The sequence below is a fragment of the Eptatretus burgeri genome, chromosome 7, assembly GCF_056783735.1.
Source record: "Eptatretus burgeri isolate ZD-2024b chromosome 7, Ebu_testis_v1, whole genome shotgun sequence".
Classification (NCBI taxonomy): Eukaryota; Metazoa; Chordata; class Myxini; order Myxiniformes; family Myxinidae; genus Eptatretus; species Eptatretus burgeri.
This window is the reverse complement of record NC_140967.1, coordinates 85,976,871-85,994,913: the sequence shown is the minus strand read 5'-3', so window position 1 is coordinate 85,994,913 and position 18,043 is coordinate 85,976,871. Positions and strand designations below refer to the sequence as shown.

The 18,043-nt window shown below is 45.3% G+C and overlaps 1 protein-coding gene across 13 annotated transcripts in view; it reads right to left on the bottom strand.

Moving 5' to 3' along the window:
* The window catches only part of KIF6 (kinesin family member 6), a 67,592-nt gene extending 50,061 nt beyond the window's left edge, over positions 1–17,531 (bottom strand). For 12 of the 13 annotated variants that reach the window (XR_015060331.1, XR_015060332.1, XR_015060333.1 and 9 more), the window contains exons 1-2: positions 17,395–17,530; positions 975–1,084 (exon numbers count right to left, since the gene is read on the bottom strand). Coding sequence is in view for 10 of the 13 variants with exons in the window: in XM_085889376.1 (XP_085745502.1) it covers positions 975–1,084; positions 17,395–17,469 (185 nt within the window). In the remaining 3 variants the exon portion in view is untranslated. Of the gene's footprint in view, positions 1–974; positions 1,085–17,394 lie in introns of all 13 variants that reach the window. The other variant, XM_085889381.1, reaches the window with a different exon arrangement.
* Between the last annotated feature and the right edge of the window lie 512 nt (positions 17,532–18,043).

Here is an 18,043-nt window from a genome sequence, read left to right as displayed (position 1 = left end):
TACGACAGACAATGCTCAGTCGGCGACTGGCTTTAGAGGCCAACTTTAAAATGTGGTTGGCCCAAGAAAGATCATGGCTGATGGTGAGACCCAGGAGTTTGAATGATGGAACTTCCCCAAGATAATTGTTAAGAAAATAGATAGAAGGGTTTGTCAGACGATCCTTTTTTGGAGAGAGAGAGAGAGAGAGAGAGAGAGAGAGAGAGAGAGAGAGAGAGAGAGAGAGAGAGAGAGAGAGAGAGAGAGAGAGAGAGAGAGAGAGAGAGAGAGAGAGAGAGAGAGAGAGAGGCAGACGCAGACGCAGACGCAGACGCAGACGCAGACGCAGACGCAGACGCAGACGCAGACGCAGACGCAGACGCAGACGCAGACACAGACTTCACAGGATTGAAAGACAGTGATATTGATTACAGTTTAATTACCTCGCATTTCTTCACGTGTTCAGCAGAAATAGCATGTTTGACACCCACCTTGTTGATTTAAGTGAGATAGTTATCTTGCATGTATAAAGTTGAACATAAGTAAGTGCATTGAAGTAATCTTTTCAGTGAATACACATTTGGTGTTATTAAATGGCAGTTTGGAGCCAGATTAACCTGTTTTAACCAAATATTTTTTTTGTTTGTTTCAAAGGTTCTGATACGAGGCTGTTCATTATTCGAGTAAAATGAGAATTGGGTGTCTGAAATGAGATTTTTAATGTTCGATCCGTTTATTCGTCATAAAATATTGAACCTTTGTATTATTTGGGTTTGGCCCAATTTTTTGAGTTATTAAGAAAGAAAAGGTAAAATTTTACACCTTCAATAAATTATCAGTTTTAACTGTCTGTTAATATTTTTATGCTATAAACTGAAATTAACAGCAATATATAATGTATGAACCTATTTCAAAGTATTGCTTGACAATTTCTGATATACAATATCTAATTTATCCAACTACCAAGATAAAAACAGAAAACAGTAACAACTTACGTGAACTTGTAAATTTCTCTTTTATTGTTGACAAAGCCATCTGCTAGATCATGGGGAACCATAAACTCCAGTTTTGGGTCCTCATTTTCAGACTCTTCTATGGAGTGAAACTGTATACAGAAACATAAAATGACCAAACAAAAATATCAGACCTTTTAAAATTCTCAGACATAATCCCACTCTTACTTGCTCCTGAGCGGTCTCACCTGAGTTTGAATCTTGAATGAATCTGAGTTTTAGACTATTGTGGTGGAAAATAATTCGATTTTACACAAGTTGGATCAGCATTCCAAAGGAGAATCTTTAATTTCATATATTCAATTCAATGAGGAAGAACATTCAATGATTCACTGAAACATTCGAATGAACTTCACTGAGACATCAAACTTATACACTGGTCTCCTATCGCTACTTTCTCCAACATCAACTCATCCTGGGAATTTTTTCAAAGAAACTTGCTCTACCTCATGCACAGATTTATCCCCTCTCATCTTCAGTTGTCCTACCCTTCCTCCCACCCTTGGTTCACTGAAGCTTGTGGCGAGGCAGTTGTCCTGAAACAACTTGCCTTTGCCTCATGGAAAGCAAACCCAACTGAGGGTAATCTCAGTTCCTTCCATAAAGCTTGGAACAAGTGTGTATCTCCCCTCAGGAGAGCCAGAAAACAACATCTTTATAAGCTCAAGTCTGAACTTTCAAACCTCTCTCCCTCCTCAAAATCCTGGTGGCATCTAATCAAATCTGTTTCTGGTGTGTTCCCCCTCCATCCTCACCCTACCTCAAATGGCTGCACTGCTGATACTGCACGTAAAAAGGCTGAATGCCTAAATTTGGTGTTTGCAGCTAAATTTTGTGTCCAAAACCCATCGTTTTCTCTACCCACCTTACCCAGTCGCACCCAACTGTCCCTGGACTATGTGTCCTTTTTCCCTGACAAGATGGAGAGCTTGCTGTCAAACCTCGACTCAGATTCTGCAATCGGTCCAGACGGCATCAGCCCACGTGTCCTAAAAACCTGCTCTTCTGCTCTTGCTCACCCTCTCTCTGTTCTATTCACCCTCTCATTTGCTCAAGGTCATCTGCCATCTGCTTGGAAATCAGCAAACATTACTTCCCTGCATAAAAAGGTGCAAAAACAGATCCCTGCAACTACAGACCAATCAGCCTTCTCCCAATCATCAGCAAGTTTATGGAATCCATCATCGCTTCAGACATTAAATCCTTCCACTTCTCCAATGGCTTGATTTCCGATCATCAATTTGGTTTCAGACCAGGTCACTCCACCCTGGATATGCTGCTTCTGTTCTCCCAACAATGGATGGAGATCCTCAATGCCAGTTATGAAATCTAAGCCGTATCCCTGGACATATTGTTGCAAATCTGGAAGCCTTGACCACTCAACATACAGGTCCTATAGAACAGTTATATCGGTAAGTATGTGCTTTTTAGTTGGGGTCCCCGTCCCTCGTTTAATGGGTGAACTAGAATGGGCACTCGATAGAGCGCATACCTTCGCCTCCGCTACTTTTTTGTTCTTGGCATGAGAGTGGGGGGAACAGAACAGTGAACATTTTGGTGTTGGTTTCATGCAAATCGGTTTTGATTTGACCATGTTATGACAAAAACCGCATATTTTGAAAGGTCGTGACCCCACTGACCTTTGACCCCCAACCGCAAACAAGGGTAATGACGTAATTGTGTCATGTCGCCCATCACAAGATTGGGCAATGAATTCTGAACATTTTTGGCATAGGTTGCATGCCAATTAGATCAAAATTGACCGCGCTATGGTAAAAATACGAATTTGACCTTTCCGGGACCTTGACCTTGACCTTTGAGCCGATCGCTCCCAAAATCTAATCAAATGTTCCTTGGATAATAACCCATCATCCCACCAAATTTCAAGCGATTTGGTTTAATACTTTCTGAGTTATGCGAATAACAAACAAACACACACACACATATTCACAAATAAATAAATTAATAAATACACAGCGACCAATACATAACCTTTCGCAGAATGCGAAGGTAATAAATGCACTTGCACTGTGAGTTATTTTGATAGGGTTTTCTTTTATTTTTACACCACCATCAACTACAACAACACGCCTTCACCTCGCTTCCTCACACCAACGCCATTGTCTGCGTGCGTGTCGGCACGTACGTGGGCGGAGGTCAAGGAGGAGCCTCGCGGCGGCCCTCGACCAATCAGCGTGCTACGGGTGGGGTGGCCGCCACTCAGCTAATCAGATCCCGCGATGGGGAGAAAGGGGTCCGCATGACGTCACCACGCCCCCAGGCCAATCGACGGACTTGCCGCTCGTTTTGGCCAATGACAGAGCGAGAGCTTGAGCTTGAGAGATCCTGCCTCTAAAAGAACGGCAAAGGGGTGCGCGCCGTCTCTGTCGATGAACTAGCGAGTGTTTGAGATAGTTGATGACCACCGAGCAGGCAAGGTTATGGTCAATCTGACAGGCAGGTTGAACAAGCGTGGAGTTATCAGCCCTCGCTTTGACGTTCAACTCAAAGACTCGGGTAAGTGGCAGAGAAACCTCCTGCCTTCTCGACAGTTTAGGATACAGAGGTAGTGTAGTCGATTGTAGAAAAATCGTGCAAATTATGATACAGGCATCAAATTTGGCATTTCTGTTCTGCAGGGCTTTCTGATCAAATCTGCCCGATTGGCCATTTGAAAATCCCAATTTTGAAAAATTTGAAAAAAAAAAAATAACTTCAAAAAATTGTGAAGTCACAGCTGGCTAAAATTTTTGAAGCGCAAGTGAACATCCCAGACAGAGAACCAAGGGAGTCATCATTGATGGCTCAGCACTTAAGGCGCTGGCACACCTTGACGATTTATCCAGCAATGGCAACGTATAAAAATGTATGTAAACCGTTGGCATACGCTGAAATTTTGATGTTTTTTTAAAGTTTTGGTCGTATTCATAACGTGTTGGTCAGATGCATAACATATTAGTAACGGGCACAGAAAGTTTCGTTGTCTTATAGATAACATACCAACGAATGCTTCGCCTGTTGTCAGCGTTCACAACCTATGCCCAACGATAGTTTAACTTGGGCATAGCGCGCTGCACGTATCGCCAACGAACTCGTGGCGTAGCCTGTTAAAAACCTGCCGCACGCCGATTTAAATCATAACCGCCTGAAAATTGAAAGTGTCAACCACGCAGTCACACCTTGATGATTTAGCCAGCGTATGCCGACCTATGAAAAATTTGCCGAACCAAGCTGGCACACGTCGAATACGTTATGGGTAAGTTGTGTATACGTTAAGAGCACACTGAAAAACGATGAAGTATGCTGTCATATTTCGTGGTACGTCTCGTACGTCATGAAATTTCAAGCATGCTGAAAATTTTACGACGTACTCGCCGTATGGCTCACACATTCCGCTACGCTGGGAATAAGTTGTAGGCACGATATGCGATCGTTGACACACGTCGACACAAGTTCCTTGTAAGTTACTCACAAGTCGAAACACGTCGAGGTAATGTTTAGCATACCTGAAACTTATTTTCTCCGTCAAGGCACATTTTCTTTTTTTTCTCCTTGGCTCCATGAAGGCATGTGACGAAATATCTGAAGTTGTTGTTGTTGTTGTTGTTGTTGGTTTTTATTTCATTTTTTTTTCGTCTATCACGAATTTTAAAATATATTCGGACATTTGCTTTTAAGTTTCGATGTCGACGTGACAATATCCTCAAACAGAAAATATTCACAGAGGAGGAACTAAGAATAAGACATGAGCAAACTGAAGAGGCAATCGGACGTGACGTAACGGCACGTGACGAAATATCGGAAGTTATTGTTGTTTTTTGTTGTTTTTTAAACGCTGCCAATACGCCATTATACGGTAGCTGTAAATTAGAAACACGTTCAGTAAGTTCTGTGGTCGTCCGGAAGACGTCAATCAAATACGTCTACATATGTCAATATGCGTTGGAGGTACGTTACACATAGGTTCAAAGCACGTTACTTATAGGTTAGAAATAAGTTTTGGGTACGCTAAGCATTACCTCGACGTGTTTCGACTTATGAGTAACTTACAAGTAACGTGCCTCAACGTGTGTCAACGATCGCATAACATGCCTCGACGTGTGTCAATGATCATGTAACGTGCCTACAACACGTTATTCATAGGTTATAAATAACTTTCGGGTATGCTAATCATTACCTCGACGTGTTTCGACTTATGAGTAACTTACAAGTAATGTGTGTCGACATGTGTCAACGATCGCATAATGTGCCTACAACTTATGGCCAGCGTAGCGGAACTTGTGAGTCATACGCTGGCATAAGTCGTAAAATTTCAAGCATGCTAAAATATGAGGACAACCGCAAAGTACAACGATGAAAGCCAGCGTACTACGACATATGGCAGTGTTTTTCAGCGTGCTCTTAACGTATACAAAACTTACCCATAACGTATTCGATGTGTGCCAGCGTTTTAGACAAATTTTTCATACGCTGGCTAAATCGTCAAGGTGTGACAGCGCCTTTATCAATGCCCTACTTCCACACACTTCAAAGATATTTGATGACTATGCTAAAGAAGACATCATCCCAAAGGTGGAATCCTATGGTGCCAGGTACGAGAGGGTGGACGTAGTGTTTGATGTGTACAAGAAGTCAAGTCTGAAGTCCGAGGCAAGGTCGAAAAGGGGGCAAGGAATCAGAAGAAGAGTGACAGGAACCAGTAAGACCCCAAGTAACTGGAGAAGCTTTCTTCGAGATGACAGCAACATGACTGAGCTGTTTCACTTCCTTGCGGAAAAGATGTGTGAAGCACAGACGACAAACAGAGTCATTCTCACAAAGGAGTAGATGCCATTAGCAACACAAGGAAGTCACTGGATGCTGTGTCTCCATGTTGTCATGAAGAAGCTGACACTCGAATATTTGTACACGCCAGGGATGCAACGACGGATGGTAGCAAGTCCATTATCATAAAGACTAATGACACAGACGTACTAGTCATAGCAATATCTGTACTCCCATCCTTACAGGAACTAGGTCTTGAGAACATGTGGATTGCCTTTGGCCAAGGAGCCAAGGCATGATGGATTCCAGTCCATGAGGTAGTTTCTGCAATCGGGTTTGAGAAAGCTCGAGGAATCCCATACTTCCATGTGTTCACTGGATGTGATGTCGTGTCTGCCTTCCGCGGTAAAGGGAAGAAAACTGCATGGCAGACTTGGAACGTCTTTGATGATGTTTCTGAAACATTCACCAATCTCAGCCAGCATCCAACATTGATTCGTGATCTTGACTTTTTTGAAGTTTTTTTTCTTCTTCAAATTTTTCAAAATTTGGATTTTCAAATGGCCAATCAGGCAGATTTGATTAGAATCCCCTGGAGAACAAATGTGCCAAATTTGATGCTTGTATCATCATTTGCACTATTCCTCTCAAAAATTGGTGTTATCTGCCCCACTAAGGAGAGGTTTTGGTTGCCAGGACGAGCGCCGAGCGGAGCTCAGGAGGCTGATCGCGGCTTGCCGGTGTCTGGATTCTGCTCGCCTCTCGCAGCTGCCTGGTTCGAATCGGCTCGCCCAAACCACACGAGGTGGACAGGTCCGACGCAGGCTCTGGTCTTCAGCTCGCCTTCCCCTCCGAGCTGGAGGCCTCAATAAAGGCTGTGGCCACCGTATCGTGTGTGTGTGTGTGTGTGTGTGTGTGTGTGTGTGTGTGTGTGTGTGTGTGTGTGTGTGTGTGTGTGTGTGTGTGTGTGTGTGTGTGTGTGTGTGTGTGTGTGTGTGTGTGTGTGTGTGTGTGTGTGTGTGTGTGTTAGTGACGCCAGTCTAGTAAGTAGGAATTGTATAAGTGTTCTTTGCTTGTACATAAATTGCCTTGTATCTCTGTATTCGGATAACTCTGCTTCTTGCGTGCTTCCCTCCTTTCCCCCATTATAAATAAACCCATGTGTTAAATGTATCAGTCCGTTGCTGTGTTTGCTTCCATTGGCTTAGTGTGACGCGTGTTGGAGAATTAGCAAGGCCGTTGTTGCCGCCGTAAGGGTACATTTGGACCGACGGATCTCGGTGATCATCTGCTCGGGTCGCACACGGTTCGAGCACGCTTGCAGCTCATTCCGTACGATCGCCGTTGAGGGTGTGAATACTCGGTAAACACACCACGTGGAGCTCTAGGTATTTCGAAGATTGGCAAATAACCCTGTACCTCATGGTGTAATTATTGACGATTCACGGTCCGGTAAGGGACCCGTACTTGTCGGAGTTTTCCGAAAGGTACGATCTAAATTCCAGGTGCTCGGTAGAGTCGACCGTACTGCTCCACCTAGCGGTCGTGCTCGCAGCCGATACCCGGCCCGCAACAACATCACGTGCTTTTGACACGGTCTGGCACCCTGCCCTGCTCACCAAACTCTCTTCCTATGGTATCCAAGGCCATCTCCACTCATGGCTCGCAGACTTCCTCTCCTGTCACAGTCAACGTGTGGCCCTAAATGGAGTTCTTTCATCCCCTCTTCGCCATGTTCCCCGTCCCATCCCCATCCCTCTCTCTTCCACAGTTCACCTAATGTGTCTGTTCCCCACTGTTTTGTCCCTTCCACTCCCGCCCCTCTTGTCTCATGCCTCCTTGCTGTGAGTTGTGTGTTAGCTCTCATACGAGCCTCGACCAAGGTATACAAAAAAAAAAAAAAAAAAAGATCTGCAACAATTCTGCTCTACTCACAGGACCAAGCATCCTCTTGTGCAATGCAGACTATTCAGAGCAAAAACATTTCAATCCAGACTTATCCTTGTTAACCAATGCAAAATATGTGCCAGATGTGCTCTGTCAACAAACAATTCAGCCAAGGAGTGTCAAGCGAAATTACATTGTTTTCAGTGTGACAGCACTCATTATTGCTCAGCACTTCATGATGCCAGTTGTACTATGCTCAACAGACCATCAGGTCAGAAATGTATCAGTAACTCTGCAAACCCTGACAGAGTATCGGACAGCCTTCAAAGGCATGACAAGGGACAGCCCTCAGTGATTAACAGGTGCATCGACGTTTGTGGTAGGAGTGGATCCAAAGGAAGGACTTGTTCCAAAATCTGTCTTGTGAAGGTATTCATCACTGGCAATCCTGAAAACGTTCTGAAAACTTATGCTGTGTTGGATGACCAGTCAAATCGGTCTCTGGGCCACAGCAAACTCTTTGACGACTTCAACGTGCCAAATAATCCAGTCTCCTATGAACTCAAAACATGGTCTGGAACTATGGTAGCCAGTGGTAGGCACATCAGGAATCTAGTCATCGAATCTTTTGATGGAATTGTCTGTCTGCCACTCCTGGAGTTAACCGAGTATAATTCTATTCCTTGTAATTCGTCTGAGATTCCAACACCGGAGGTCGCAAGGCTCCACTCACCTATACGTCCGATCGCTGAAATGTCTCCCGAATCTGACCCAGAAGTGACCATTTTGCTGTTAATTGGATGAGATGCTCCTCAGCTGCTTTAGGTCAGAGAATCTCAGAATGGACCACCTCGTGCTCCGTGGGCATAGCATATGGATTTCCAATGGGTGATAATTGACGACGTAAGACTGGGCGACGTCCATAGCCCTGAGTAAGTGGAGGCCTATCGTACCCACATTCTCGACAATGGAAGACCATCAATCTGCTCGCCATGCCCTAATCGTATCACCATCAAGGACGTCATCGTACCAGATCATCACATACCTCCAAGTTAGCTCTTCGGGAGATCCTTCGACCAGAGTCTACAACAACGTGGCTAGCAGAGATGTTTATTGGTGAACAAGAAATGATGACAAGCCAAGTCGCTCCATAGAAGACAATCACTTTCTTGCTATCATAGAAAATAGATTAATTCAGAATGACAATAGCAACAGAGTGGCTCCATTACCCTTCAGAGATCATGTAAAGTTTCCAGACAATCAACCCCTTGGAATCAACTGCTTAAGGTCTCTTTGCAAACTTCTGGATAAGAAACCAGCCATTAAACAGCAGTACATGGACTTCATGGCTAAACTCTTTTCTAAAGGACATGCTGAACCTCTTGAACCAAGAACAAAGGAAAAACGACCGAGATGGTATCTTCCTCATTTTGCTGTATTCCATCCATGCACCCTGAAGAAATACACGAGGTATTTGACGGCAGTGCTACCTCTCATGATGTCTCGCTAAATCAGGTACTACGACCTAACCCAGAACTCGTCAATAGTCTGTTCGGGTATTGGTATGTTCCAGATAGGAATCCATTGCCATCATGACCGACGTAGAACAAATGTTCCATTCTTTCTATGTGCGTGAGGATCACCAAGACTTTCTGTGATTTCTTTGGTTTAAGAACAATGACCCCAAAGCGGACATGTCTGAATTTCATATGAAGGTGCACATATTTGGGAACAGTCCTAGTCTTACCATTGCTGCCTTTGGAGTGGTGAAGAAATATACGGATGTGACGCAAAACGTAAGGGAGAACAGAAATTTTATGTTGATGGTTTGGTGAGCTTCGCTACCCCTGTTAAAGCCATAGACCTCCTGACTCGTACCAAGGCAATGTTGTCCACTGTGAATCTACTTCTGCATACAGTTGCTTCCAATAGCATGGAAGTGATGGCTCATTTTCCAGACAGCGAGCATGCTAAGATTTAGGTAAGCTTGACCTTGGTGCCGACCCACTTCCCATTCAGCGGTCACTTGGAGTGTCATGGGATTTGGAAACAGATGCCATCATCTTCACTGTTCCTGACATGCACAAGTTATTCACGATGCATGGAGTTATTTCTGCAGTCAACAGCATTTACGACCCCTTCGGTTTCTCAGCACCTGTCGTTGCAGGAAAGATGTTGCTGTGTCAGATGACCTTACCCAACAATGCCAGAGCTGCACTCGGATTGGATGAACCACTTCCTGAATATTTCAAGAAACAATGGGACAACTGGTGTGCCTTTCTCACCGCACTCACCACCGTACGCGTTCTGCGTGCTTATTGTCCTTATCCGATATCTGAAAACTCACGCTGTAAGTTACATGTTTGCTCAGACGCATTGACTGAGGCATTTGGTGTCTGCAGTTATTTGCGTCTTGTCAACGGCAATGGTGAGGTCGTGGTAGGTTTCGTTGCAGGAAAAGCAATATTGACACCATTACAGACGACAAGTATTCAGCGTTTAGAACTCTCTGCTGCTGTTCTGGCTGTCAAATTGGCTGACGTCATCACATACGAGCTCGACATAGAACTCATCTCCGTCACTCTACAGTCTACACGGACAGTCGTGCGATGCTCGGGTATATAAACAACGAATCTTGACAGTTCTACTGTATATGTTTGTGGCCAACCTTGTTCAAAGGATCCATAAGAGTAAATCACCTTCTCAATGGAACTACATGGCAATGGACATCAACCAGGCAGACCTGGCCACTTGCTCCATGAAAACCTATGACTTGGTGGTCTTTATGGCTGCCAGGGACAAAATTTCTCTGGGATTCTGAACAACCCATTAAACCCACTCTGTCTGTTGCAGACTTGGTTAATGATGCAGAGTTTTCATTATACAGCCGTATTGGCAAGAAAGCATGAACATTCATTGGGAACACAGCATTTCACAAGTTTCTCAAAGTGTAAGTCTGCAAACAAAGGTATCGTGTTGTTGGTGAACTTCATATGCTTGTTTAAGCTAAAGAGGCAGCCAGACAATCACAATGGTCGACATGACCACCAACAACTTCCAGTTCATCTGATGGAGGAGGCTACAATGAATATAGTTAGCAATGTCCATGATGAGTCCTATGCCTCAGGAAATTCACAGCCTCACTCACAGCAAGCAAGTGGACAAATTCAGCCCCATGCACAAATTGAATCCTGCCTTCCACGATAAAGGAATTCTGCGAGTCAGTAGTACTTGACCGAGCAGACCAAAGTGACAAGGATCGACATCCAGTCATACTATCCAAACAACATCATGTTATGACCCTCGTTGTACATCATTATCATGAATGAGTTAATCATGAAGGTAGACACTTCACAAGTGCTGCTATTCACTCAGGTGGATATTGTGTGGTTGCTGGCGAGTGTCGCATTGATGGTACACTGAACAATTGCATCACATGTCATAAACTCCAAGGGAAATGTGTACAGCAGCAAATTGGTGATCTTCCTCTTGAACGACGTGTACCTTCTTATCTGCTCCCTGTACTCAAGTTCTCACCCGTTGTACCAGGAGCAGCCATATTCCTCTGGAAAACACTGGGCTATATTATTTACCTGTATGTCAACAAGGGCAGTGCACATATAAGTCATTGGGGAGATGACTTCATCATCATTTATCAATGCACTGTGCCGCTTCGTCGCTATCCATTGGCCTGTAAAAAAAACCTTACCTTCAGACTGTGGAAGCAACTTCGTTGGGGCTCAAAATGTGCTAAATGATGCCCTGAAGGAAATGGACAAAAAGTTTATTGGCAGATACTTTATGGACAACAAAGTTGAGTGGAAGTTCAACCCTCCCCCACCTCCTCACCCTCCATGGGTCACATATTGGTGGAGTGTGGGAAAGAATGGTCAGTGTCTGTCGTAGTATTCTTGAAGCAATTCTCTTGAAGATGAAAGTTTCTCCAATCTATGAACTCCTTATTACCTTCCAGGCAGAGGTGTGCACTTGTGTCAACACTCATACACTTGCACCGGCATCTATAGATCCAGACATCCCAGAAATCTTGACACCAGCAACACTACTTACCATGAAGACAACGCCTCTTCATTCACCACCAGGCGACTTCAGTCATCCTACAGACATCTTCGGCTATCAGTGGCGACATGTACAGCATTTGGTATACCTTCTTTCAAGATGTCAAGAATACCTTCTGGTCAAGGTGCACTGGAAGATGTCAACATTACTGAAGAGGAAGTCAGGAAGAAGCTCCTGAATCTAAATGGTGGCAAGTGAGCAGGACCAGATTGTTTACACCCTCGATGTCTCAAGGAAACGGCTAGCATCAGCACAGGACCCTTGAGACTGATATTCCAGAAATCTTTGGATGAGGGTGTTTTACCTGAAGATTGGAGGATGGCAAATGTAACCCCGATCCAAAAGAAAGGGAGCAAAAAAACTTACTGAAAACTATCACTCTGTAAGTCTGACTTTGGTGGCAGGAAAAGTCGTGGAGAGTGCTATCAGGGATGCTGTGGTAAAGGACATGACAACGCATGATCTGTTTGTGGACAGCCAGCATGAACTTCCTCCCAGCCGATCATACATGTCTTAACTACTTTGCGTCTTTGAGGAATTGACTCGATTGATTGACCACGGAGATCCTGTGGACATCATGTACTTGGATTTTCATGAAGCATTCGATGCCGTCACACACAGAAGGCTCCTGGAAAAAGTGGCAGCGGAATCGAAGGGAAGCTGCACAGATGGATTGAGGCATTCCTATCTGGCAGAATACAATGGGTGGCCATCAATGCAGTGAAATCCGAATGGAAATCAGTTGGAGGTGGAGTCCTCCAAGTCAGTGTACTGGGGCCTTTGCTGTTCGTGATGTTTATCAATGATATACCAGATGGGCTCATAAACTCTATGTATAATTTTGCTGATGATACAAAAATCATTGGTCCAGTGAAAAGCCAAAGTCAAAAGGACTCGATGCAAGACGATTTGAACGAAGCAAAAAAAAAAATGGTCAGACAAATGACAACTCCTTTTCAACTTAAATGCAAAGACCTGCATGTCAGAGGATCAAACACATTGACTGCTCATCAGATGAGTGGAATAGACTTACAGGAAGTGCAAGAAGTGAAGGACTTGGGGTGGTGATGGGTTCAGAACTCAAATTCTATAAACATGTTTCAGCAGCTGCACTAAAAGCAAACCAGATACTTGAAATTTTATCAAAAGGACATTTATGACTTTAACAAAAGAGATATTCCCCACATAGTATACTCAACCCTGGTTTGACCACACCTTGACTATGACAATATCCTTTGGAATATGAGATATAAAATGGACAGAGACAAGATCGAGAGGGTGCAGCGAAGAGCGACAAGACTGGTTCCGGAGTTACGTGGTATGACATATGAACATCGACCACAAGCCCGAAATCTCCACTCTATGCACCATAGACGTAGAAGAGGTGACATGATCACAGTTTACAAGATCATGGTAGGTAAAGTAAGAATACCAGTATAAATGTTATTCACAAGGGAAATCCACTATAGGACATACAGGTCGAGACTGTGTGTCCAAGGACACACATTCAAGCTGCACAGACACAGGTCGAGACTGAATATTAGAAGCAAGTTCTTCGGTCAGATGATTGTAACGGATTGGAACAATCTCCCTGACACCATACTCTGTGCAGAGCGTTGGTGCCACCAAAGCAGTCTCCTGGGCTATTGGGCACAATCCTGGACGGGTCGCCACTCCGACAAAGGATATTCAAATGTCTCAATCATCCCAGCAAGCTGGTACTCATTTTGCCAACCTCAGAAGGATGACAAGCTGAGTCAACCCCACCTGGTATTAATTCAACAGCCAAGCAGGATTTGAACGCTGGACCCAAGGATCCCAAGCCCACCACCCTAACCATTAAGCCAACACCAGGCATAATCCTCCTGATAGTGTGGTTGAAACAAAATTGAGTCAATGCTTTCAGGTCAAACTTGACATTCAATGGTGGAATCAAAAGTTCCTGACCGACAGTCCTTCAGGCATGCACAAATGGTATGGAAAGTATTACTAGATAGTGTAGAGAAGGCTGGGATGATTACAGGAATATTCCTTCTTTTCCATATACTGATGATGAAGATGATGATGATGTTGATGATGATGAAGATGGCGCAAAGAATATCTCCTGACCCTGCAACCGCGTACGCGGTGGCAAGTCAAGGAACGCAACCTTTGTGTTGGTGATATCGTTCTGCTGAAGACAGATGCTCACAGAAACAACTGGCCCTATGGACGCTCAATTGAGACATTGCCCTTCTGCAGATGGTCGAGTTCAAAAAGTGCGAATCCACACCATGAAGGACTGAAAACTCCTATATATACCTGCGACCTGTAACTGAGGTCGCAGTGCTCATACCAGTGGGGAAATAGTGAATTCCTTCACTGTGTTCTATTGGTTGTGAATTTGACATTGTCTTTTTGTTTTCCATTGTGTGCCGATCCATTAGCCAGAGTCTGGTCCATCAATTTCGCGGCTCTATTATGTACTGCGTAATCAGTTCATTTAATGAATTCAAACAATGTTCCGAGCCAAGGTGGCTCCCCCAGTCCTCATGTTCATGTCATTCCCTTTGATTGATTCAATCATTTGATTGCTGCTGGAGTGTCAAGGTATATATTTATAAAAACCAGGTGAGGAGTGTGATGGAACCAAGTTTGAATGTACAAATTCATATTTATGTTCCAGCCATGTTTTGTGTCATCTCCACTTGGGGCAGTTGTGCAGTTTCACTTCCCTTTTTGTGGTGAACTGTGTACTCATGTGACAAAGCACGGGTTTTTTTATGTCGTTTTGAGTCCTTTCAAAGAAAGTTCAGAGTTACATAAACCTCGAGTGTTGGTGAGCTGCCTGAAACATTCTTCTTTTTTCAAAGAATCTGGACACAAGGGCAGTTCCAGGATACTCTTCATGAAATTAAGCAGCCGAGAGATCTTAAAATGAGGTGGTGGAGGGTGTGACCGTGTGTGAATGTCTGCAGGGCTAAACAAGGAACCAACTAATAGGGGAATTCATGAGCTCCCCATCAATCCGGCCTCCGAGCACCAACACAGCTCCATTGTTGTGTCCCCGCTGGAGTGTGGAGGGGTGGGGTGGTATGTCATGGAAAGGGCCTTCCACATAATTATCAGGGGCCTCCTTACCTCAAGGCCGAACAAATCTGACCCTCTTCCCAGCAGATTCCCCATTTCCAGTTGCAAATTGGAGCAGAGGGAAGTGAGGCATGGCAAAGGTCGACATTCCTCACTCTCCTTGAGAGCCCCATCCTCCTGCGGAGAGACACAACTTCCCCACCCACAAACCTTACAACACAATGTTATTTATTCGGCTGCCAACCATTACCACTAAACCTGCCACACAGGGTAGCACATGTGTCCCCACCGCCAGACCCTGGCCTGCACACAGAAACACAACAGCACAAAACACAGACGTTATTTCTTCTTTTCCATTTTAAACCTTCTCCACTCGGTGTAACATGACGGCTCTCATTGCCTGTTTCCTCAAACCAATTCATAGACCCAGCTTAGCACTGTGAGTCATCACATGCTGGGTGGTCCCTGAGCCTCAAGCAGAGACTGCTGGACTACCTGCCTTGGCGGTTCCTTCTTCAGACATCTTTGGCCCTCAGAGGCACTACCCCCAAGGCACGGAAACACAATAATTCTTCACGTGGTCCCCCCTAGCACACCTTCAACAGTGTCCATTAAGGACCACTTTACACACCTGGAGATAACCTCCTCCTGGGTCTGGGCTACTCACCTTGAGACTGTAGCTCAGGTTAGACCCACATTGGTGTGGACTACCAGGGAGGGCCACGAACAAATTCCCTGTGTGGCCCAGCTCAGCACAATTTCGAAACTGGAACTAAATGCAAGTCATGCCAGGCAAGCCCCCAGGCTTCCTGGCACATACAAATTTACAAGGTGGTTATTTCCACCAAAACTAGACTCACACCATTCCTCCTCCATGGTCCAAGTTCACCCTGAGGAAACATTCCCCTAAGGCTGTTCCTTGTATAATTGTGGAGTCTCGGGTGTCCAAGCATGGCTGCAGGAAATGATCCACTGAGACAACTGCTTCTTGCACCCACTTACCTGGCTAGTTTGATGCTTCTGGACTTGAGAAACCTTTTCCCCCTTCAACCACCTGTCATGACCACCAATTGCTCCTTCATGATGGTCGCTCAATCAAGTTCATCCAATATGAGTTTGCACTAACCCCTTTCCAACGAAACCTGCTCTTCCACAGTTATGCCAGAATCTAAACCTGTTCCGATTGGCAGTGCCTCAACCTCCGTTCAAACAAACTCATTCTCCGCGCACGCAACCTCAACCTCCGCGGGTACGACCTCAACCTCCACAGGCTCCAACTATAACCCCGCAAACACCAACCAGCACTCACTCCAGTGCTACTAACCTGCACCCTGCTGGAACTAACCAGCTCCTCAACGGTGCCAACTCAAACCTCACCGCTGCAAACTTGCACCCCCACTGGTGCTAACTCACACCCCACCGGCACCAACGAGCACCCCGCCGGTGCGAACTCGCACTCCACCAGCGTCAATCAGCACTCTGCCGGCACCAAATATCACCCCACCGGTACTAACTCGCACCCCACCAGCATCAATCAGCACCCTGCTGGCACTAATCAGCACCCCACCAGTGCTAACTCGCACCCCACCAGCGTCAATCAGCACCCTGCCGGCACTAACCAGTACCCACCGGTGCTAACTCGCACCCCACCAGCGTCAATCAGCACCCTGCCAGCACCAACCAGCACCCCACCAGCCCGAACTCGCACCCCACCAGCCCTAACTCGCACCCCACCAGCCCTAACTCACACTCCACCGGCACCAACTAGCACCCCACCAGTGACAATCAGCACCCTGCCAGCACTAACCAGCACTCCACCAGTGCTAACTCGCACCCCACCAGCCCTCAGTCGCACCCCACCGGCACCAACTAGCACCCCACCAGTGCTAACCCACACCCCACAAGCGTCAATCAGCACCCTGCCAGCACCAACCAGTACCCCACCTAGCCTATCTCTATCCCTCTTTCTCCCCTCACTATCCCTCACTATCCCTCACTATCCCTCACACTCTCTTCTCTTCCCTGCTATTCCTCTGCCTTGTATTCCTATTCTTCTTTTCCTCTCCTCCACATGAAGGTTCAGCGCTGCCAGGCTCAAGCAAAGGGGGACACAGACAGGTTTGACTTTGCTTTCCTCGTGTCGGGGCAGAGATTTGTAATTTGTTCAGGCTGCTGGAGATAACTCACCTCCTCTTTACAAAAAACACAATCAGATATTTCACTTCTACCAATTAATACGAGTCGACAAGACACCCAGCTTAATGCCCATCCAAGACGTCTCCCTTTTCCTGCCTGCCAAGTATCCAAGTGACAGTTTCTCGGGTGGGGAGATCGGGAGATATCGGGAATCGAACCCAGGTTAAACAGCTCAAAGCTCGGTGCACTACCTCTTCACCGTCCAATGAAACAATGAAAGTAATAATGACCATTGTTATCTTTTTATCTCAGATAAATCAGTAATATTGATCATTGTGACGTATGACGACTCGTGATTCAGTGAAATTCGACGGACAAACAGCTACAACACCAACCCCGTCGGACGGCCCTTCACCAATTCACGGGCTGATCGTGAGACAAACATGGAAGTACATGGAAAGGCACTTACACCGGTTGGCTTTTTCGTTGGCCTAATCCTGGCGAATATCTGGATCGTTTGCTTCACCATGCTGTTCGTCTCCATGGAAACGCCGCACGACTCTTCGAGCTGCGTCCTGATTGGATCGCTCTGACGGTGACGTCACGTTCACCCGTTTGACGGGACTGATCGTCTCGGGTGAGAGTGATTAATTTTCACCGTTGTTATTTATATTTCATCCGGTATATTTAAATTATCTTCGTTTTAAGAGATATTTCTTGAATTGTACAATGCAATAATAACTTTTGAGCAGAGCGAGGCAGAGTTGCGTCAACCATGATTATACACCGCACGGGAGGTACAATGGCGTTTCCCGTCGCCTGGAATCCTGTATTGCCAGCTGGAGTGTCACAGTGCTAAATTTGTCGTGGTTCGTTGTATTTGTAAAAGAGCATTACCATATTCCATGGCCAACTTCGTCACACATCGAGATGATACTGACTGTACAATACTGTACTGTACTGTATATGATTGGAGAAGTGTCTGTGTTTGTTTATTATTGATTTCTCTGCACTCGTGAACCGCTGAACAGAATGTCGGGAATGAGTGTAAAACTGGCGATTTATTCGGGGTGTGCCCGTGAAGGTTTTCGGCAGTAAGAAAAAATAAATAAATAAAT